This window comes from Protomyctophum bolini (assembly GCF_963924005.1).
Source record: "Protomyctophum bolini genome assembly, chromosome: 12".
NCBI lineage: Eukaryota > Metazoa > Chordata > Actinopteri > Myctophiformes > Myctophidae > Protomyctophum > Protomyctophum bolini.
The window spans coordinates 32,336,637-32,359,430 of NC_137873.1; the positions used below are offsets into that span (position 1 = coordinate 32,336,637).

Below are 22,794 nucleotides of genomic sequence, written 5' to 3' on the forward strand. Positions count from 1 at the left end.
TGATGAGGTGACCACCGAAATTCAATTTAGTTTCTCATTTCAGTTCAGATAAATATTTGTGCCTCTTTCTTAGGTAATATTTGACATCAATTTGTCATACTGGTTGATTAATTTTATCTATTATATTTTATTTTAGAGTTATCAAAAAGGTCTTAATAGTACTTAAATTGTTACTTTAGAAATGTGCAGATACCCTGTGTATACTATGTGTTGGTTTGTTGCAGTTGTGTGAGACAACAACAATGTTGCACATTAAGCATCTGGGAAGAGTATGTATTGCACTCCGTCCGTCCCCGTCCGTCTGTCTGTGTACAGGTAAGGCTCTATTTTCGTCCATGCAAAACCCCTTATCCCATTCCCTAAACTACTTAATTTTGTTTTACTCTTTAGAAAAACATTTTTGAATACCGGTAGTTAACATAGCCAATCTACATCAATACGTTGTGATGTTTGTCAAAATAGTAGAGATAAGGGGTTTAGGTGACGAAAATGGAGCCCCTAATCTGGATGCCAACCAACCACAGCCCCACATTTTCGAGCTAGGCCTGTTATAGCACCAACATGAGGCAGATCTTCAGATTTTTACCTATATAACTGCACCGATCTGCGTGAAACTTTGCATGCACACATGCCTAGAGGCCAAGGAAAACCTACTTTTTATAGCGCCACCAAAAAACATTTTTTTCTTATATTACTCCTCCAGATTCTATTCAAAAATCCCGCAAATCGGTACACAGTATCTCTACAGTGATGTTATCAAGACGGATCTGTCCGATATTTCATATTCCATCTAAATTGGCTTACATTGGCTTCCAAAGATTGCAGAATTGGCCCGTTAACAAAAACCATCAAATTTTGAACGCAGAATGCAATTTATGTGAAAACACATTTTTGGAACAAAATGCCTCAAATCATTAATTTGAAGAAGAAATGGCATCCTTTTCACATTGGCCTATTATAGAGCGTCATGCCCCTTTCAGAACGACGGGGGTACCAGAAGAAAATTCCCCATTCATTTTTCCCATAGACTTTTCGAAAAGTATTTAAAGACCTGTAAACCTCCAACAGTTGAGTTGACAAATCATGACAATAAACAATTTTTGGGCCGAACAAATAATTAGAAAGAAGAAAAACGGTCAGGGATAGGCAACCTCAGGCACGGGTGCCAACAATGGCACAGGGGAGGGTGGTCACTGGCATATGCGTGTGAGAGAGACCTTTTATTTATTGTTAAGTAGTAGTTAAGTTTAGACTGTGAAATGAAGTCCCCTCACATCTAAATCACACCTTGCACATAATTCTACATTCACTCAAACTCTGGGCTTGAGTCTGTGTGAAAGGGAAAAAAATACTAAATTGGAACCGGACCACTGTCAACTTGAATGAAATTGACAACCGATCAGATAATGTATTTTCTGTTTACTGAAGAGCTGGTGAGATGGGAAGACCCTTTACTGAACATATAGAGCAGGGGTTTACAACAGGTGGTCCGTGGACCACTGGTAGTCCGTGAAGGTATTGCATGTGGTCCCTGACCAATTGACCATGCATTTAGTAATGTAGGATGTGTTGATTATTTAAAGTGAACTGAATGACCTAGTGAAAAATGATGACCATTTACGTTAAAGTTAAAATGAGTTAAAATCTCAAGAGGGGGAAATGCACCAGATTGTCTGGTTGAATTATTAGTAGTCTATGGACCATTAGTTGAGAAACAGTGGGATACAAATGGAATGCATAGCAAGTGTTACAAAAGCACTAATCTTAGCCCATATCCCCACCCAACATAACAGTCGTCCCCAGGTTGATTCTAAATCGGTCCCTCGTTCACAATCAGTCCACCTGGTTACACTTTACCTTTGAGTACTGGTACATGATAAACTATACTTCATAAATAACAATTGTCATTTTGAAATTTTATTTAACAAAAATGATGCATTGGATGTAAAGGCAGTTAAAATATTAAATACCTTGATAATAAACACATTGCATTCGGTTTTAATAGTAAAATACACACAAATCAATAAAATAACCGGCTAAAATAACTAGGAAATCTAAAGGTCTCCATTTTCTGCGACAGCCTTATAAAACAAAGTTTCTGCCGGAGTATTAATGGGAAATAAACCTTAAAAAGATGTAATAAATGTGCTGCTTAGGAAGGTTCTCTCGCTGTTTTTAACTTTGTTTATGGATATCAGACTACCAGAAAAAATAAGTTCAAATACAGCTCTATAGCACTCCCACCTGGTTGGAATAGGTCACTTATTTTCTCTGACTCATGTTAATTGCCTATTGGCAGAGGGAGTATTCATGGAAGCCAAAATAGTTAATATTAACAGTGACAACATATTTAAATATAGGGGTTTCATCATATGAAACAAGATATGTGCAAACATTCAATCATCCTATTTAGCAGAAATAGTGGTTTCTAGTTCACTGGAAGAATCCAAATAAAAGGAAATGTACACAGCATATATTCACTAAAGCACACTGGAAATTAATACGGTCAAAAGGGTCGGATGCAGGAAGAACATGGAAGTCAAACATATTCACAGGTGACAAATAACGATGCTTTTACAAAAAATAAAAAATAAAAAGTTATTGTTGATAACAATGATTTGATGTTAAGCAAGCGAGTGTCTGCATTTATATTAAAAAAATGATGCCGGGGGCCAATAAATCCACTCTTATGCTTGAGACTTGATGTGGTGATGGATTTAATCACTATTCACTTCATAGACTCTCTCTAGACTTAGTAAACGGGACCCGAGTTGGCCACATTTACATGGACCAATTTCTTCTACTTCAATCTACATCAAATCTCGTCGCCAAAAATAGGCATACTACAAGCTCCCTGTAGATCAGCTTATTTTTGGGGAAGAGATCTGGTGAAGAGGGGAAAACATGTAACAGGTACTGTTACAACCCAGGTCTGTTGCACTAAGTATAGAGGGTTTAAGTGCTTAATGGCAGTGTTGTTTTTGGCAGCAAATTTCTATTTTAGTTTTAGTCATAGTCTCTTGAATAGTTTACATTTAGCCACCCGAAATGTTTTAGTGTTAAGTCGTTTTAGTCGACTAAATATCATAAGATTTTAGTGGGCCTTGATGCCATCGTAATGACGCATTATGAGCTTGTAGATCGGATATTTTCAGCATGCAACCAAGTGTAAAATGACTTATACTGGATCTCTTGTACACTAGCATTTTAGTCTAGTTTTTATGTTGACGAAATTGTCAATATATTTAGTTTTAGTCATCATAGCTTAGTTTTCATTTAGTTTTTGTCAGTGGTCGACGAACATTTTTCGTCTTAGTTTTAGTCGTCAAAAACAACACTGGTTAATGGGCAGGCTGTAATGTAAGCACAGTCATTCACTCAGTCACTGTGACCAGTGCTTTTGGACATCAATGCTAATTCAACCATGTAATCCAAGTCTTCACGTTTTTGTACTTTCATACTTTTGTCTTAAAGTTGGTGTGTGTCCCGAGCAATGCTTAGCGAAAGCCATAATACTCGGAGGCCCCTTTTCCACCGGTTCAGAACCAGTTCTTAGTCCAAGAGCCAGACCTCCGAACATTAATTATGAATTGAGTGGGAAAAACCATACCTATATAAAATTGTTTATAGGATCAATATAAGTAAATTAATATGATAACCCTTCCACAGGAGTAGCTTTTTCATATTTATCACACATTTTGTAATTTTCACCGACAGTAGGCAAAAATGGTTAAAAATGTAATTAATAGTTATCACCATGAAACTTCCCCAGTTGATTACTTACACGAAGACAAAGATTCATTGTATTACACATTTTCTGAAATTGTACATTTAATTATGCAAAATAGGCATTTTGTAGGAAAATATGCAAAAAATAGAAAATATTAAAAAGCTACTACTTTGGAAGGGTTATCATATATAAATGTACTTATATTGACCATTTAATATAGGTATGGTTTTGCCCGATAATTAACGTTCCAATTTTGGAGGTCTGAACCAGTTCCCAACCGGTGGAAAAGGGGTCTGAAAGAAGTACAGCATAGAGTAGTCAGCCATAACCACTTAGTCCCCATTGAAATGATTACATTTTCCCATAATAGCCGACTTAGCAGACAAAGCATCGCTGTGAGCTTGCATATCTGCTATTTCTTCTGCTTCTGCTACTGCTTGTAGATCTACAAATGTCTTTTCTTTTTCTTACAAAAAATACAAATATTTTGCCTCCAACATGCCCAAAATAGGGATGCCAGGCTGAAAGTGGTAAATATACAGATACACATATATTTTCCTTTTCAGTCCAGTATAGGGGTACACTTGGTGCTGAACTAGGATGGGAGGACATTAAACATAGGGGAGGGATGACACAAAACCACCGTCAACTCATACATCTGGTTGCTGCTGCAGGAAGTTAGTGGAGGCTTCCACTGGCTGTGCACAACGCACACGCAGGCACACACGCACACACACACACACGCACACACACACACACACACACACACACACACACACACACGCACGCACACGCACACACAATCTTGTTTACCGTCAACCTGGTCATTATACTCTAGCATCCTCCAAGAAGAATCCTCTTCCTTTTTTGTTTTTCTCCATTCCCTCTCTCAATCTGTCATTCTTGTCCTGTCTCTTTCAGTGCCGGCTCTGCTCTCAAAGCAGGCTGGCCAGGCTGGTGTTGGGTCCATTCTGGGCCTGGAACTGCACCGGAGGAAGGCCGTCTGTCCACTGTAAAAAGACACAAAGACAGCAACACATTGATAAATGGCAACATGGTTTATAACACCTTTATCCAAAGCGCTATACAATGTGCATTGTATCCACCCATTCACACACGGGTGTGATGGGTGGGATGGGAGTAAACACATCGACAGTAACATGGGGATCAAAATGAGAACCTTTCAATTCCCAAGTGGCCTCTCTACCTCAGGGGTTATAATAATAATACATAGAGTTTAAATATCACATTTCTAGGGACTCAAAGTCGCTTTTACATAAACAGAATAAAAACAACTTTATTAGGAAAATAAACTACGGTAGTTAACCCATTTTGGGTGGGAACCCCTTTTGGTGCTCATAGCGTGCCTATTTTTGAAAAATCAAAGAACCACTGACATAGAAACAGATTTTTCAGAAAACTGTCAGGAGATTTTTAGAATCTGATCTCAGGTCAGAATGGGTTAAAAAGCGGGGGAATTATGTTTGTGTGATAAAGCAGGTTTGTGTGATTTGGGAGAATTCTATCCGACTGTGCCTAACTAAAGTGATTTAAAGTAGCACAGCTTGTAGATATACAAGCTCACAACACGTCATGGCACAACGCACTGTGAGCTTGTAGATCGGCCATTTTTGCAAACAACATGTAGAAAATGTCCGCCTATAATGAGATGCCCCAAAATAGTGACTTGACTGGATTATGTTGAGCGGTTGCGATGAGGAGCACTGCCTTACGCTGACGAGGTTGTGTTCAGGCAGGCTGCAGGCAGCCATGTGGTCCTGTAGGAGCTGCTGGGAGAAGTTCTGGTGCATCTGGGCGGCCTCGTGGGCGTCTATGGTGTTCCCACACGTCTTGTTCAGATCTGCAGGGAGTTCAACAGCATTAGAAGTGAGGATCTCACGGTTTAAAGCAAAGTGTACTGGCCATGTACTAATATGCGATGTGTGAAAGTAGGCCCCCCCCCCCCACACACTAGCTCTGTTTCCTAAACAATTAGCACAATGTGTATAATTAGGATGTTTTCATGCCGTCAAGAAATCAGAGGTTAAAGCCTCAGCTTTAACATTGTTATGAAATATCAGAAACCATCAGGGTTTTACTGACATACTGCCAGTGTGACCACTTCAAATGCTCTAATCTTAAAATAACTGAAAGTAGACGATCTATACATAGTAGCTTGTGAGCAACACGTTTCCATAGAAGACATGGAAATGACGGCTGTTTTTCTCGCATAGAACCTGTATAATATCTGGTCGGGCGATACAGTGTTATTGTTCCTCCACAATGCCATATTGAGTAGCCCAGTCTTTGCCAGTTGCTATGAGTTAAGGCCGATTTATGCTTGAAATGTCGAGCAACGAATCGCATGACGAAAGTTACATCAAAGCGACAACAAAATGTGTTAGAGGACACCCGCCGACCTCTGGAAAAATGACAGGTAGCCGATGCTTCATAAAATATTGCATACTGACTTTTATTTGGTTATTTTTCCATTTATTCTGTTTGAATATTTACTAGAACTATCCAGTAGAGCCAGAACATATCAAAATGTTCTTTGTGTGGTTGTATCAATATGATTTGCTTATTTTCAAATAAACTTCAGAAACTAATACACTTCATCAGATTGATTAGAATGTGTTCCACTTAAAGGCTCCAAAATCATGATTGGACCAAGGTGTTGTTGTCATGAATACCTTTGAGGAGCGCGGAGGACCAGAGCTGGACGGACATGTCAGGGATCTTGCTGGCAAGCTGCATGGCAGGTACCACCATGTTGCTGCTTTCCTGGGAGGAAACAATCAATTCGGAACACGGTCAAGATCATCGTTCGTACCAGAGATGCAGCTTTTCTGCTACATGGTCCAATGTGGAGGAGGAGGATTTCTTATCCTTACCCTGTGGTTTCCAAGGACAAAGAATATATGTCCCAGCAGGACAAGCGAGCAGGCGGTCAGCCTATTTAAATCCTCTGCATTCGACATCTTCAGGGTCTCCCTCAGGAACCTCCTGCAAGGTCAATTTAGACATTGATAATGTCTCCTCCCCTGCATCATTTAAAGCATCTTTGGGTGCTTACACATTTTATCAAGTTTGATAGTGTGTTCAGCTTGTAGATTTGCTATTTTGGAAATTGTTTTTTTGTCTATAACATGCACAAAATAGGGACACCTGTGGTCAAATCTGTCAGTAGAAATGTTCAGAACACTTACTTGGCTTCGTTGTAACGTCCTTGGAAGAACGACAGGAGCCCTCTGATGTAGAACGCCGCGGCTCGCAGACAGTGAGAGCTGGAAGTAACATGAATTTATTAAAATATAAAAATAAACAAAACAAAAGAAGGAATTTCTATGGATATAAAGTTACCTACCTAACAGGGAAGTTGTGGTCGGGATTGATCCTCTCAAGAAGACTATAGAGCTGTGTGGTAGAAAATACACTTTAGTTAGTACTGAAGTCTAAATAATAAGGCCTACTCCTTCACATGGTGGAGCAACTGACGTGTCTCTCAGTCTGACCTCTTGGTGTCTGTTGCCTTCTCGGATGTAGACGGTGGCCAGGTTCGTGACGATGAACGTCCACAGCTCCTGGTGAGTTGTCAGCTGTGAGAGAGAGAGAGAGAGAGACATGGAGTCACAGTATTCTGTCGTGTTCATCCTAAGGGTGCAATCACACAGACGTCTCGCTAGCATACCGGTACTCAAGTGCGTCTTTACCGTAGGAACACATGGAAGACTGCCGCTGCCAGCTCAAAAGTCATCCTATGTGGACACGGCCAATAATGTTGTTCATTGTAATGGACTTACTTGTAGTGCAGCGGTGAACTGAGCCTCTGCGTTGTCCATGCAGTTCACTGAGATGCAGTACAGACCCTGGGAATGAACAGAGGAATGGACACACATCAATGACTGACTTCTTACTGTCTGTGTGGGTGTGTAGGGTTGGGATCCTTTAGGATTTTTACGATTTCAAATAGACCCTTACCGGTCTGTAACTCTGTCAAGAGTTATTAGTTGTTGCAAGAGTGAGGTCTAGCCAACACCAACTCGGGATTCCTGGATCACTGCCCTCCACAATTTCCTATACAACGTCAGGTTCTTGAGCTCTGCAGTGTTGTCAGCAAAGCTGTCGCGCCGCAGCACGTCTACATAGGTGGTACGCTTCTTTCCCCTCCTGGCTTTGCCCTGGGTTGGCTCCCATAGGGTCAATTTACTTGCCTCAAGTTCTGGGTGCCTGAAGCAGTGCCAGTGCCAGTGCCTCATCCTCCTCTCTCTGACTTTGTCCGTTATTGTAATTGCGTAGCAGATGTGAAGTCCTCATACCAGCTCTGACAGTGTGATTAACCGGTTCTGGAAACATTTCCAAATGTGGTTCCGGTTCCTCAATGTTGGATCTGATTACACCGGTACCTGTGTGTGTGTGTGTGTGTGTGTGTTGGGATGGAGGACTATACTTGCCAGTAGTGTGTGAAGCTGTGCAGCGTGGTTGGTGAACAGCCTGGGAGACTGCTGGCAAAGCTGGCACACTTGAGAAATCTGAAGAATACAGAGTAATCATCATCATCATCAGAGAACATGTATTAATCCTACATATTTAAACCACATCAAAACAACAACCACAAAAGTAGACTACCGGTAGCAGAGGCTTTCTGCAGATGGCATCAGTTGGTCAGTAGCACACACACACACAAACACACACACACATCATAGTGTTACCCACCTCCTGTAAGGCAGTGGCCTTGTGTCCGGTGACCAGCCGGCACATGATGATGTGCTCCAGGAGGATGACTTGCAGAGTGGACAGAATGGGACTGTTGTCCAGCACTTCAACAAAACAAAATGGGTCACACCTGGGTCAATACAAAGTCACTGATAGGGCACACACACAAGCTATGAGAGCGGCCACATGTTCTAATTGGTCCGTCCCGTATATTGGCCGTTATCCGCATCGGACCCAATGTCGGGCTCTGCGAACAACACTCACTTTTCAGCTTCTCCAGCTGCATGAGTGCTTTGTCCGTGTACTTCTGAGCCTTCTCCAAGTAGCCCGCCTGCATGGAGTGCATGACAGTCACCTGGGTGGGGCGAAATACAAGATACGTTATTATTTTCAGGTCAAAAGATGGACTCAGTGTTTTTTAATGCCATGACTCTGACCGTACGCTTTAACAGCGGGAGACCGTAGAGACCAACGGTGAGCGTCGCTTGAATTTCATTGGCCATCGCCCAATCGGCCACTATGGCCGGGCGACGTCGCCCAAAAGATGAATTATTTTTATATTTTCGGCTGACTTTCCTCCGCCCACTTTTCGACCATCGCCTGCTATCGCCTCTATCGCCAGTAGTTTCCGAGTCCCATTGACAAATAATGCACTTCCGGAAAATTCGTCTGGCTGTCGCCCGCTGTTAAAACCTACTGTCAGGCCTAGGCGTGCGGTCGGTCCGTCTGTGTGTGTGTGTGTGTGTGTTGTCCGGAGATGATTTTGCAAAGCGCTGGACGGATTAGCGCCATCTTTCTTGTGCACACTGCCAGTGGACTAACTTATGTTTTATACTTCATTAAATAATTTAATTTAATATCGGAAGTCAATGGAGCTGAAGCCTTATATTACTCGAATGTGGACTGACGACTTCAATATGACATCATTGGAATGCCAGAATACAAAGTCGTGTCTGTGCCTTTGTCGTGTGGCTCTATTGAGAACTAGGTTTTCCTTCAATGCTTCACTACAAAATAGAAACTCCAGCCGGTCTTTTATTTTATTTTTTACATTATATGAAGTGTTTAACTTTAATTGTATGAACACTCATCTTACCAGGTACACAAGCACACACATGTGCTCCTTAGGCAGCCAATGGAAGAGGTCTGCTGGATTGCTGGGTAAGATCTCATCATCATGGAGAGTAGAGATGGTCTGGATGCACTGTTGAAGCTGTTTCAGACACGGCTTCACGCTCTTCACCTGATCAGCATGTTCACATTTAAAATATGAGCACAGTGACAAACGAATAACACCATGTATACCAAAGGATAATATAGGATAGTGGTTCTCTTCTAAAAATGGGGCTATGTGTCGTGTGCCCCTAGGGGTACAGGCAGAGGTACTACAGGGGGTACGCAAGTATAAATAGCAGATCTACAAGCTCATAGCACGCCACCGAGTGGCACGCTACGAGCTTGTAGGTCTGCTATTTTTGGGAAAAAACGACTGACATAGAAACATAGCTTTTTCAGAAAACTTTGAATCTGATCTCAGGTCAAAATGGGCTCAGGATGCTCTAATTTCGTATTTGTAATGATATATTCTTCAAAAAGGTGGGTTATCGTTCATTCATAGCATCAGGTGGATGTCCAAAACAGCTAATTCAAGGATTCAAATTCCAAAGTAGCAAAGATTATACTTTTGTATGACACTGTGGTATGGCAAAGTAGGGCATTCATCCCCCCCCCTCCCCCCCCCCCAATGTAAAATAAGGAGATATGAGCCGGTTTCTGCCCAGCAACGATATGCTAGATAGTTTTCTCCTTTTCTAAGCAACATGTTGTAGTAAAAGGATGTACTGATTGATGACACTTAATGCGTATCAAACTGGGGGTCCTTGAAGTTAAAATTTTTGAGAAACACTAGATAAGACACTACACGGTCCACTGTTGTCGTACCTGTCCAGCATCCAGGTAATGTGTGACCTGCAGCACCATGAAGAACACCCTGAGGGACTCCTTCTGGATGGGGTTTCCCTGCCAGTTGTCTACGATGGTCCCACACAGCGTCAGCAGAGGGTTCACTTCACTCAGCTTCCTCTCCATCAGCAGCAACTGCGGTGCCACAGATACAGGGACAATGTCACTACCCCACATGGAATCCACACGCACACGCAAAAAGAAATGTTGTCGTTTTTTGTGTTTGATCTCACGATATACGATTGTAAACACGTGGTATTTAATGTTCTTACAAGAGGTGTCTAATGCCTGAGTTATGTTCTGTGGTACAAAGGGTGTCATCTTGGAAATAGCAGATTTACAAGGTCACAATGTGGCGTGTAAATCGGCTAAACTGGTTAATGGGCTGCACTCTACTTGACTATTTATCTTGTTTATTGACTCTAATCTCGCACAGGATAAGTCGCTCTGAAAAAATAAAATCTAAATTGTAAATTGTTGCGTGACACAACAATTGAAACAAGTATAAATCAGACTTAATGAGTGCAGTACTAGGCCTTTGGGACGAACATACATCATCCCTAGGACGCAGTCAGGGCAAAGGATTATTTTAACTTTTCTGCTTGGAAATGTCAATTGAGCTCACATTCAGTGCACATGCCACTGTAAAATGAAACGTCACATCTTCTGAATGTTCACTACACATCTGTCTTGTCTTTGTAAAACCAGGAAACAACACCATATTGGTGAAGATTATGAAGATCATTTGAACCTTACTTAGGTTATTGTTGATTTATACAATTATTTGTCTCCCAGCAAAACTATAACTTATGTCAGCATTCAGCAATGACCTTATGAAGCAGCTTTGTTCATAAAACTTCACAAGTTACTTTCATTCTTACTTCAGTCAGACCTGGGCGACATGTTATGTAAACAATACTAGGTTGAGGGATGTGATACAACATAGCAAATAGCAATGTGCATCATGATACTTCAAAAAGTGGGAAATGATTTAAGCTCACCATTCCTTTACTTAGTAAGAACAGGGCTCTGTAGAAAAGGAAGAAAGACACACAAAAACACCCTTAACTACAGTAATGACTACAGTAAAGGACTTTTAACACGCTACGAAGAAAAATAAATATCTTATTGATATGTAAAAACCTTTTACCTTGTGTATTCTGAACCCACAACCCTTGCATACTCTGCTCCCACGCCCAGAAGATCACATGCCGACACCAAATCTTTCTCCAGTGTGTGTAGTTGCTGAGAGAGAGAGAGACATCACATACGTTAACCATGCTGTAAATCCAGTGGCCACAGGAATCTGGAATAGAGAGATCTAGGAGTCGGTTTCTGCCATAATGTCAGGTTATCTTACCGCCAGTTGGAATAGAAGTCTGCAGTGCCAGTAGGGAGTTTGTTGGGAAATCTGAATGGCTTTCCGCAACAGGGGTTTTGCGGAGTCCACCAAATTCTTCAAATGAATCAAAAATAAAGTTTAACTATGGCACATCATTACAACGCTGCAATAATATATACAGTGTAAGTAAGGCAAAGCTTGATTAACCACAACCATATTAACCATATTCACCCATCCACACACACACACACACATTCACACGCCGATGGTGGTGGACACCATGCAAGGCACCAACCTGCACATTGAGAGCAATTAGGGGTTCAGAGTCTTGCTCAAGGACACTTCCGACACTAACTCTGGGGGAGCCCGGGATCGAACTGGGAACCTCGTTGTTCCCATCCGGTCGCTCTACCCCTGAGCCACTGCCATCGCACTGTAACAGTATATTGTAGCAGCGGGCTACTTGAACTACATCACCTACCTGCTGGCAATAGAGTTCAGACAGAAGACTTGCCGCTTCAAATTTGACATCTTCAAATTGAGCAATCTGATATTATTGGTTAAAGAATTAATCAAAATTTTAAACACTAGTAGTATCATGTTACTTAACGTTAATACAATTCTACCGAACAGTGAACATTATTTATAGCAACGGCTCTCAGCGTTGGGGTTCGGAGCCCTAAGGGGTCCTTCGTCGGCTTCCAGGGGATCTCTCTGTGAATGAGACTTTGTGATATTGTAGACTATACGGTGCTGCGTTATCGAGCCTGACTCTTTAGCCGACTGGTAACGTCCAACCAATTGGATCCGGACCCGGGTTTGTCTCCTGGCCAAGGCTACAATATCATAGTTAACCACAATTAACCCCTGCCTCCCTGGAAATGTCATAAATAGGTGGACATTCAGCCAAAAAAAATTGGGTAACTAACATTAGTCGAAAATAGCAGACATATTCAAAGGTTGGGAAACACTGCACTATGGTGCACAGGGACAAAAGGATACTTGTTGAGAGATGAACCACTGGGAAGAAGAGAAAGAAAAAGTAAAGACAACACCAACAATACCATTCCAATCAACTTGAAATCTAAAACCACTTATAGATTATGCAGAATGAGCACAAAACTAACACATTGTGATTAGTCCTTAGGCTATATCATATATTAGTTCGTGTGTTTGTTACTTTGTTTACACATTGTAGTGTTATTCAAATCGGACCCTTGCGGGTACATCTGGTTCCATCTGTAGTACACTCAAGAGTTATGGTGGGTGGTCCTTGAAATTAAACGAATAGATAGATACGTAATGCAGAATTAGGACAAAACAAAAGTTAACACATTGTGTAGTTATAATGTTGTGTGTTTTTGTCGGTCTCTCTCACCGCTTTCTCCAGGTGACTGCGGGCCAGCTCGGTGTTCTTGGTGTGGTGGTACAGAACCGAGCCCAGCTGGAGGTGGGTGCGGGCCTCCACCCGCTGCGGGGGCTTGAACTGGAACACGGCCTTCAGACAATGGACGCACAGGCGGATTTTGGGAGGACTGGACGTGCGAAAGTGCTCGGCGAAGCCCAGCAGGGCCAGGTACCATGACTCGGGAGCTTCCGCGCTTGCCGCCATTTTGAAAAACAACAGGCTGACGAGACGACGAGACAACAACAAACACAACAAGACGACGCAGTAAAAAAAACAAAAACGAAACGACGCAAACAACCACCACGACGACGACGACGACGACGTAACAACAACCCGGAGCGGATACGGAAACAACGGACGTGCTGCTCAGATCAGATCCGGTCTAGTCTAGAGCCCCGCCCATGCCCACAGAAGGACCGTTTCCGTATCCGCTCCACACACTTCAAATGCAAATGTGCTCGTCTCTCTCGATACAAACTGTTGACTCCATCGAAATTCAACTGAATGCATTGCCGACTCAGTTCAGTGTCTTGAATGAGATGTGCTCTGAGTTTGCATATCTGCTATTTTCCAGCATAGGACCGTTGCACAGTGAAGTATAAACAAGGCTTTAAGATGTATAAGTCGTTTTTAGAATCCTCCTATATTGTTCTCCCGGGCCCGTCGACCGCCGCCGCCATACCAAGGTATAACTTCAACCGGATTGTCACACAGTCCGCCCAGCTTCCTCAGGTGGTCACAGTGTACAACCCCATCTTGGGCGCTCTCGACCAGTGGACAGTGATGGACACGTTGCAAAGCCCCCCCAGCAGCGCAGGTCTGTACAACCTTGTCTCAGGTCTCCACCAGGGGACAGCGACGACAATGGACATGGTGCAAAGAAGCCCCCTGCCCAGCAGCACGGCAGCAGGTCTTCCTCAGAGGAAGGCCACCAGGGGCCGGGGCCAGCAGCCCAAAGTCTGGATGGACGCCGAGCAGAAGAGGCAGCTCCGTTTGCAGCAGAACAAGGACGCGGCCAAGATGTCCCGAGGGAGGAAGAGGGCCTACGTGGAGGATCTGGAGAGCCGCCAAAAGGTGCTGGAGGCGGACAACAAGAAGCTGATGGACAGGCTGCAGTACTTGGAGATCTTCTGCAGCGTGCGTGGCATTTCTCCTCCGCAATGATTTATATAGACTTAAGAATATTGTAAATATTGTACTTTTTTATAGTTTTATAATGTTTATTGGGTAAACATTATACATGTTTATTATGCATTTATTATTATTATTGTTGTTGATTCATATAGTAGACATTTATTGTAAATATTGTAGGCTACATTTATTGTTTATAGTTTATTATTGAAAAAACATTATACAAATATATTATATGCATTTATTGTTGTACATACTGTTTGTTTGGATCTGGTCAATTAAACAAGTTATATGCATTTTATCTTGTTCAACTTTTACTTGAAACTACATTTCAACCAGCAGTATCTCAAACCAAGTGTCAGTATTCTGGACATGTCATGATGATAGCCAGGTGAACAGCATTGCTACACGTTTTTAGCTTGTAGATTCACTATTTTCAGCGAAGAGATTTCTAGAGATTTTATCTCTTGGGGAGTCAGGGACACCGATCAACAAAACACACAGGGTTTAATTGGCTATATACAGGGTTCTCACACCTAGGAGTATGAATTTCCAAAACTTTTCCAGAATATTTAACCCTGAATTTCCTGGCCTACAGTTATAACAATCATTCAGCGCAATAACAAGTCTCTTACTCCTTTGTGCAATGCCAAGACAAGGCAATGTAGCAAAAATACAATATATATATTTCATGCCAAACTGTTTGCTACACCTGTCCTAGGGTATAGGATCCTGCTGCAGCACGGTGTGAGCTTGTAGATCTGTTCTTTTTGTCATATCCAGTACACATTAGGTTGCAATCACACAGCCCGTTCTGAAAAAAACTACTTCGGTTACATATTTCGTGTCATGTTATGTATGATTTGGAAAAAGTTTTTAACAAAATTAAATATTTTTCAAGGACCACTAATACATTTCAGGACCCTTGATGAATCCCAAACCTTTTCCAGGACTGGAAATGTTTTGTCTAATTTCAAAATATTTCCAGGAATTTAAAGACTGTGGGAACCGAACACCTTTTTTTTTATTGTTTTAGGGCAGGCCGAACAGCTGAAGAAATCACAGATTTGAGGCACTAAGGTTGCTTTTATGACATTTGAGACCATTCATGTTTTTGGAAGATGCTTCTAAACTTTATTGCTAGTTTGATCACTTCAAATACTCTTTCATCTTAAAATAACTAGGCTAAAATAGCCAATCTACAAGCTCACAATACATTGCGCTGCCTGGGACGTGTTGTGAGCTTGTAGATCTGCCATTTTCGGTGTGCAGCATGCGTTCACAGAAGACGCTAGCTTCTATAGAATCCAAATGACTTAAATCAGTCGTGGCGACTGAGAACTTTAATCCATGCATTCAATGGAAGCGCTTGTCCAGACTTCGAAGTGCAAAATCATAGAGGAGAGTAGAACATTGTTATGGCAATGCCAATGCATGACAACAGAAATCCCAAATACTCTTTTTGTTTTAATACAATTGTCACAATTGATCCAGTCCAGATCACAGAAAATCCGTTAAACTGTTGATGACTGTAAGTGTGGCACCAGCTAAAAACACCAAAGCACTAAAAAAGATATACTTACTTACTAAATTTACCAATAAAATACAAGTGATAATTGTAATAAAGTGCAGATGTGCTTAGCTTAACGATTGAATCAGCCGGCCATTTGAGAGGTCTGGTCCTCCGGCTCACATAAGGTCTCAGTTCATTAGTGTCTCCTTGTTTCTGGCTGGTTATAGAGTTGGTGATTTGCTGACAGGCTGCTGAGGTGATTCTGTCCATTCCTCAGCCTTTGGCAGTAGAGGTCATTGTGTCTCTTACATTTGTGTTTATGAAGGTTGGAGTTTGAACACTCAGAACAGGAGATGAACTGAGTCTTGGAAGACTGGGACATCACTCCTGAATGAGACAGAGAGGGAGAGAGACACACAGACGGACAGACAGACAGATGGGGGTGACAGAGGGTGAGAGAAAGGGAGAGGCAGGATGAAAATGGTGATAAAAAAGCCTCCCTCATCAAACAAGTCCCGTGTTTGGGAGTCCTACGGCTTCCCAGTTATTAATATCTATTTGATTGAATATGATTATCATCTTTCTATTTTCATTCATGCCAACTGTAGTTCCTTTTCCTGTGTTTAACACTGACTGACCTCCACTGGTCTCCTCCCAATCATCACTGTCTTCAGTGACTTCAGTGTCAGATTCATGCTAGACTTCAACTTCAGAGCAGTACGAAGAGATATCTTCATCATTATCTTCACTTTTCACTGCTAATAATGTCAACTGACCCAACATGCTCCTCTGGTCTTTGAAGTAGTTCATCCTGCTCATCTTTAATGTGTGGAGGCTCTGGTCCCTCCTGGAGCAGACTGGGGCTCTTCTCCCGTTTAGGGTAAACCTTACACACAACCATGTGCAGGATGTCTAGGAGCACACAAATAACATGATGGTCAACACTGTATTCCTAAAATGTAAATCCATTCTTCTTCCATGTTTCATGGAGAAAATACCTAACAAGATAAGATTGACTAAATTGTTACACAATACTCACTACAGGTTATTACTGTTCTGAAAGTGTCAAAATACAAAAACATAATAATGTGAAGCAATATATTTAGTTACTTCAACCCCAAAATGAATAATGGTGTTACAGCCAAGGTTATAATAGTTTTGGAACTTTATAATTTCAAAATATATATTCCGTTACTGTTGGTAACTAGGGCATTTTGTCTATAATTTTAGTTAGTTTTAGTTACAGCTTCAGTTAGTTTTCGTTTTTTAGTTTTGTTTGTTTTCATTTAAGTTCAGTTAACAAACTGACTAGTTCAGTTTCAAATGTAGCCGATTAAAATAATTGTTAACTATAATAACCTTGGTTACAGCAAATATTGTATTTGAATCATGAAATTGTAAAACAATTTAAAAGCATTGATACTTCACACCTGAGCTCTGATTTGGGAGTAAATTAGTCAGGCCACGTTATCAGAAGCACTTCTGACAATGAAAGCTTGAAATGTGGATGGTAGCCTAACAATCTATGTAAAATATCTGCATGGCGTAGCTCTGTTAGTCTGTAAATCTGTCTGCCTGTGTGTCTGGGGCAAATCTCACAAACTACTGTACTGAATCAGCACCAAATTTCATGTTCATGCTGCCAGTAGGGCAAGCAAGTATTTTTCACACCTGATAGAAATTGCATCGCACATAATGGTAATGTTTTAGTGTAAGAATGTGCACACGCTAAGCTTTCAAATACTTGTTTGAAAGTTGCTAACCCTGTACTTAATGAACTAATACTTAGTTGATCGGGGTCGGCCCTATACTTATATATATACTATCTCTTGCAACGTGACCGATTAAGGGCCGATTCATACTCCTATTTTACCGCTGTTTCGGCGCTGCAGTGCCGAAATGATTTTGGCTCGTCAGAAATCTTCAGTAGCACAGAAGAGACGACTTTAGGACGGTACCCGCCCCCCGAACCTCAAATGACATTGTAGGCTCTACAGCGCCGAACCGACTTTTATTCGGCTCTAAAATAGGAGTATGAATCGGCCCTAAGAGTCACCCGTGGCTACACAATGTGTTGCATGCATGGCCAGTTAAGACTCACCCATGGCTCCGACATGAGTGACCAGTTAGGTATGCATGGCCAGTTTAGACTGACCCATGGCTCCAACATGCGTTGCCGGTGAAGACGCATGCGTGGCTCCGACATGTGTGGCCACCGGCCAGTTATCACTCACCTGTGGCTCCGACATACATGGCTGGTTCATCACACAGCACTTTTGGAACAGAGACCAGGCTTTCCTCCGAGGTGGAAAGCCTGGTGAGGCGAGGTTAAGACGTGGGTGGTCTTCCGGTTCCTGTTTAATAGAAATTTCTTCAGGTTCCTGGCCGAGTCTGGAGAGTTTATCTTGCAGTCTGGACTCTGGACTCCACACGTCGGTCTGAAATCAAGTGAATAAGGAAGGACTTTAATAACTGGAGACCTAGTGGTGTTAGCCCAACTCCCCAACATGTGAATCTTGAGATTTAATATGGGATTAATGTGATAGGTTAAAATCAGTTTTTATAAACAATTTCTCCTGTGCCATCTATCATATTTGGTCATGTCATCGTGAACTCCATATCATGGGGGTGACCAAATGACCCGTAAGTCCGACCTCCCGTTAGTCCAACCTAAGTGGCCGGTTTAGACTGAGGTTAGGGTTAGAAAACTGGTCAGGCTACTTAATTGGCCTCACTCCCAGAACCCACCTCACCCCTGCCCATTTTTATAGGCTGGAATGTACAGCATCTTGCACCGTCTGCCAGATCTACAAGACTCGCTACACACACACACACACACACACACCACCAAGAAGATACCCAAGTAGGCCTACCCATGTTTTTGTAGTACTCTAGACTATAGTAGTAGTAGCCTAGTAGTAGGCTATTTGTTTTTACGTCCGGATACCCCGTCCAGGACAGGCTTCAGAAGCGCCTCCTCAGTCCTCAGGATCCCAGAGGGATCGAGTTCAACAACCGTGCAACCCAGATTCGGAACAATGTTTAAATGATTACTGCTGCTGGTTGTTACAGTTATTATGATCAATCACAATCACATTCATAACAAACAAGCAGATATAAGAGTAATACGATTTCATCTTAAAAGATGAGTAGGCTATACATATCAAAGTTAAATAGATGAAACACAACAACGTGAATTTGTTCATCTTACCTGCTGTGTTTCAGACTTCAGTGGTTGACGAAACTGTTCTGAAACGACACGTTAGTTTTCTTACATGTTAAAGTGTCAACAGTCAGATCAGACGCCGTGTTGTTTTAACAAACTTCTTGTTCTTCTGTGGATTTTTTGGCCTCCCAGGCCACAGGGTGGTGCACATGCGCGCGTACCATAAACGGTAAACGGGGGAGCCATGGGACCGTGTAATACTGCTGCAGCATAGGAATTGTATTATACAGAGCACCACTCTGGTATTATAGAAAACACACCAGTGGTTTTCACTTTTCAACCAGCAGGGGCCACCACTCCACCAGTGGTCCAGGCGGTTCCAGCTAAATGATGGAAAGTTGGTAAACAAATGGACCCTTAAGGTATTTAACCCTTTATTTAGCTTTAACTCTTGAGAGTTTAAAATGAAACCAAATAGACCAATTATTTGGGACTGTGCGCACGGGTGACTGTTTCATGTTATCAATTCCCAACAGATCTCCAAACCTGTTGTTTTGGGGATCGAGCGCTGCATGGTTTCAGTGAATTCAACCTCCTCTCGTGTGTTGGCTAGCGAGATGCAGCAGAGATGTGTTAGTATGACTGTTATGGAATACTATGCAATTGCAGGTTGTTGAACTTGTTACACACTCCCTAGAAGCAGGCTTGTTCAGGGAGGCGGGCCAATTTTAGCGCGCCCCTCTCACGCAAGACACAAACAAGCCCCATTGTTTGTAAGTATGGGGGGGGGTGTCCACTGAGTAGTGGACAGTGTGGTTGAATAGGCTACTGCTAAGTCAAGATAAAGATAATGTGGCAGACAATGGCAGTTGAAAGAAAAGTTGTCATATTAATTAACCTGCAGTTTCTTTCCAGTTGAGTGGATGCAGGTGAGTTAGCTAAGTAGCTACCATGTAAGCAGATAGCTTGAAGGAGAGAAGCAAGCAGCAGTCAGACTCGTCAACGACACGTCAGACGAGTCATTCAAAGTTCAGTGTGTATTGGGTGCACAGATCTGGCATAAATAGTCTCTAAGAAAGGAATACCACCAGCACTCACCTTAGAATGTCTTGTTTATTCAAGTCATGCCCCCGCAGCAGATCAAACGCAAGACTTTTTGGCCTGCCCAGCTGCCCTGTAGGGCACTAGGCCTTCCTCGGCGTGAATCAATCTTTCTTTCATGCAGAGGAAGGCCTACTACAGGCCGAAAACGTCCAATTGTGTTTGATCTGCTGCTGGGGCTTGACTTGAGTAAACAAGAAATCCTAAAATGATAACAGTGAGTGCTGCCTGCAGCCTAGCCCCGCAAGCAGAACCCGAATGTAGTAAAGTTTCTGACACTTTTATGACTTTACTGCATTGGGTCCTGCTTCACGCTAGGCTGTCGCCAGTTACGCACAAACAAATACAATGTAAACACGCCATGAGACGGACTTCTGCGCGCTTTTACCATGGTTATTCATGTATTGACTTACGAATGTGCGAACTATAAGTACCTTACATACCATACCGACACATCTCCTGTGTCGCGGAAGCCGTTAAGTATTTTTAATCCATGATTGATTAAAAATGTCGCTTCTTCCTACCTTGTTTATTGACACCTCATTGTACCGCCTATCTGGCTAGCTAGTGGTGCTACAGCTATGACGGAGCAGATCAAAGGCAGGGACATAGCCCGCAAAGCCAACCGCACATCGGGAGGCGGTACAATAAACGGTAAATAAACAAGAAGAAATCAAAGCGAATTTTTTAATCAAACATGGATTAAAAATACTTAACGGCTTCCGCGACACAGGAGATTTGTGACACCACCCACCCAGCCGGCACGCACTATACCTGTCTGTCAACCAGTCCAGACGAGGGTTCAGTTACTTCAGTAGAGTTTTACAACAATAGCTTAGACCTTACTTAGTTAATTATTAATTCTCCCACTGAGGAAATATCTTATTTCCACAAAAGCACCAGCGGAGTGAGCGGACGTCCAAATGACGTCGATACAACGTCTATGTAACATATATGTTGCATAATATGTAACATATATTGTTGCATGCTGTAGCCACCAGACGTCCATACGACGTCCATACGACGTCCATACAACGTCCATACAACGCCCCAGTCAGAACACAGCTGCTTGCAAAAAGACGTTGAAACAACGTTGATAAGACGTCCGGTAGAAGTCAGAGCTTGTTGCAAAAAGAGGGTGCTGATGGGAATACTGAAAATGAATAAGAAATGGCAGAATACGTCCTTTGATCCCTTCCCCATCCTCTAAAAAATAAATAAAGCAAGATATAATAACTCATATAATAACTCTAAACACTAAAATAAACACGTTGATGTTAATACATTTGACTACAATAGGTTAAAAAAAATCGTGTCACGTAACCGTGATCAAGTTTTGGTCCCATGTTTCCATGACACCTGCAGGAGCATATCCACGGATATCCCTAGCCCTGGTCCAGTTTACAGCGAGTCTCTCTCTGACTCGCTGTAGGCTAAGCCCTGGACGGGCTAGGATATCCCAAACCGTGCATATCCACGGCTTCCCAAGCCGTGCATGCCCATTCCAGAAATTTCACTTGACAGTTTTCAAATCAGCCTCATGGTGGCGCTACAACAGGCCAAGTTGCACTGCTGGTCCCGGACAGGAACAAACTGCAGGTCGAAAAGGCCCTCAGCTCTGAACTTTACACCTGAGATATATATTATCAATATTATCACATGAAAAGATGAAATTACCTACCTAAAAAAATAATAAAAATGGCCACCAACGTAATCAAAAAAGTCAACCAAAGAACAAGATTCCTGTACAGGATCTCCTCACTGGTCAACAAAAACACCTTGAAGACCCTAACAGGAGCCCTCGTACAGGGTTTCTTCGACTATGCATGCACCTCTTGGTACCATAGCACCTCAAAAGCTCTTAAAACAAGGCTCCAGACTTCCCAAAACAAACTAGTCACTCTTGGCCTCACTCCCCTCACCCCTGCCCACTTTGACAGGCTGGAATGGCTTAGGGTTGACGACAGAGTAGAGCATCTTGCAATGGGTCTGGTCCACAAGATTCGATACACCACCAAGATACCCATGTACCTGTCTATATACTTCCTTAATGTCAACGAAGTCCACACCCACAACACCAGAGGGAGTTCAACAAACCATGTGTGTAGCAGAGTGGCTCAGAGCCTCTGCCTGATGGCCTCAAAAGTCTAATATCTCCCCCGGTCCAGAGGGCAAGATGTTGGACTTTCACGCGGGCCCGAGTTCGAATTCCGGGCGTTACATGTGCAACCCAGATTAGGCACAAACAAGGGACTAAATCCATTTCGCAATTCGAAACTGCAGGCTCCATAAATCCCCCACCCACCCCTTTTCCCCTCACTGTAGGCCTATATGTTTTTTCCCTTTTTACCTGTATGGTGATTTCCTGTTTTTGGCTATATAGTAGTGTATATTTGTACATCTCTAAATGTTATGATGAATTGAACATGGTGGACCCTATTGTAAACAAGTGTAATGCTTTATGGTGTCGTCCACAGTTGACAGTCTTGTATTGAGTTGTGCTTGAAATGTACTGTAATTCTCCAAAACTTAATACATTCTTAAATCAATCAATCAATCAATCAATCAGGGTCAGGGTGGTCAAACTGGTCATGTGACCTCAGGTGACGCGTCTGTGTTTTGGATGGAGGGCAAGAGACTAGTGTTGCCACGTCTGCTTATTATAAGCGACTTTTGACTTGTTTTTTCGTAAATATAATATATACGTTTTTTTTAGGGGGGGGGG

General features: G+C 42.3%; 1 protein-coding gene and 1 long non-coding RNA gene across 2 annotated transcripts; both read right to left on the reverse strand.

The window, feature by feature from the left end:
• Positions 1-1,907: 1,907 nt before the first annotated feature.
• On the reverse strand, positions 1,908-13,472 carry LOC308325474 (MAU2 chromatid cohesion factor homolog). Its single transcript, XM_080777970.1, has 19 exons — positions 13,129-13,472; positions 12,753-12,770; positions 12,232-12,297; positions 11,769-11,864; positions 11,559-11,653; positions 11,410-11,437; positions 10,388-10,543; positions 9,543-9,689; positions 8,711-8,801; positions 8,447-8,550; positions 8,185-8,262; positions 7,534-7,599; positions 7,246-7,329; positions 7,098-7,147; positions 6,940-7,017; positions 6,625-6,736; positions 6,424-6,514; positions 5,464-5,591; positions 1,908-4,740 (listed from the first exon to the last, which is right to left on the reverse strand). The coding sequence occupies exons 1-19, from the start codon at positions 13,360-13,362 to the stop codon at positions 4,666-4,668; spliced, it is 1,797 nt and encodes a 598-aa protein (XP_080634096.1). The 5' UTR covers positions 13,363-13,472; the 3' UTR covers positions 1,908-4,665.
• Positions 13,473-15,830: 2,358 nt separating this feature from the next.
• LOC308325198 lies at positions 15,831-19,131 on the reverse strand. The gene is made up of 4 exons (XR_013965014.1): positions 19,014-19,131; positions 18,037-18,240; positions 16,579-16,714; positions 15,831-16,189 (listed from the first exon to the last, which is right to left on the reverse strand). It is a non-coding gene; the product is annotated as an uncharacterized lncRNA (long non-coding RNA).
• Between the last annotated feature and the right edge of the window lie 3,663 nt (positions 19,132-22,794).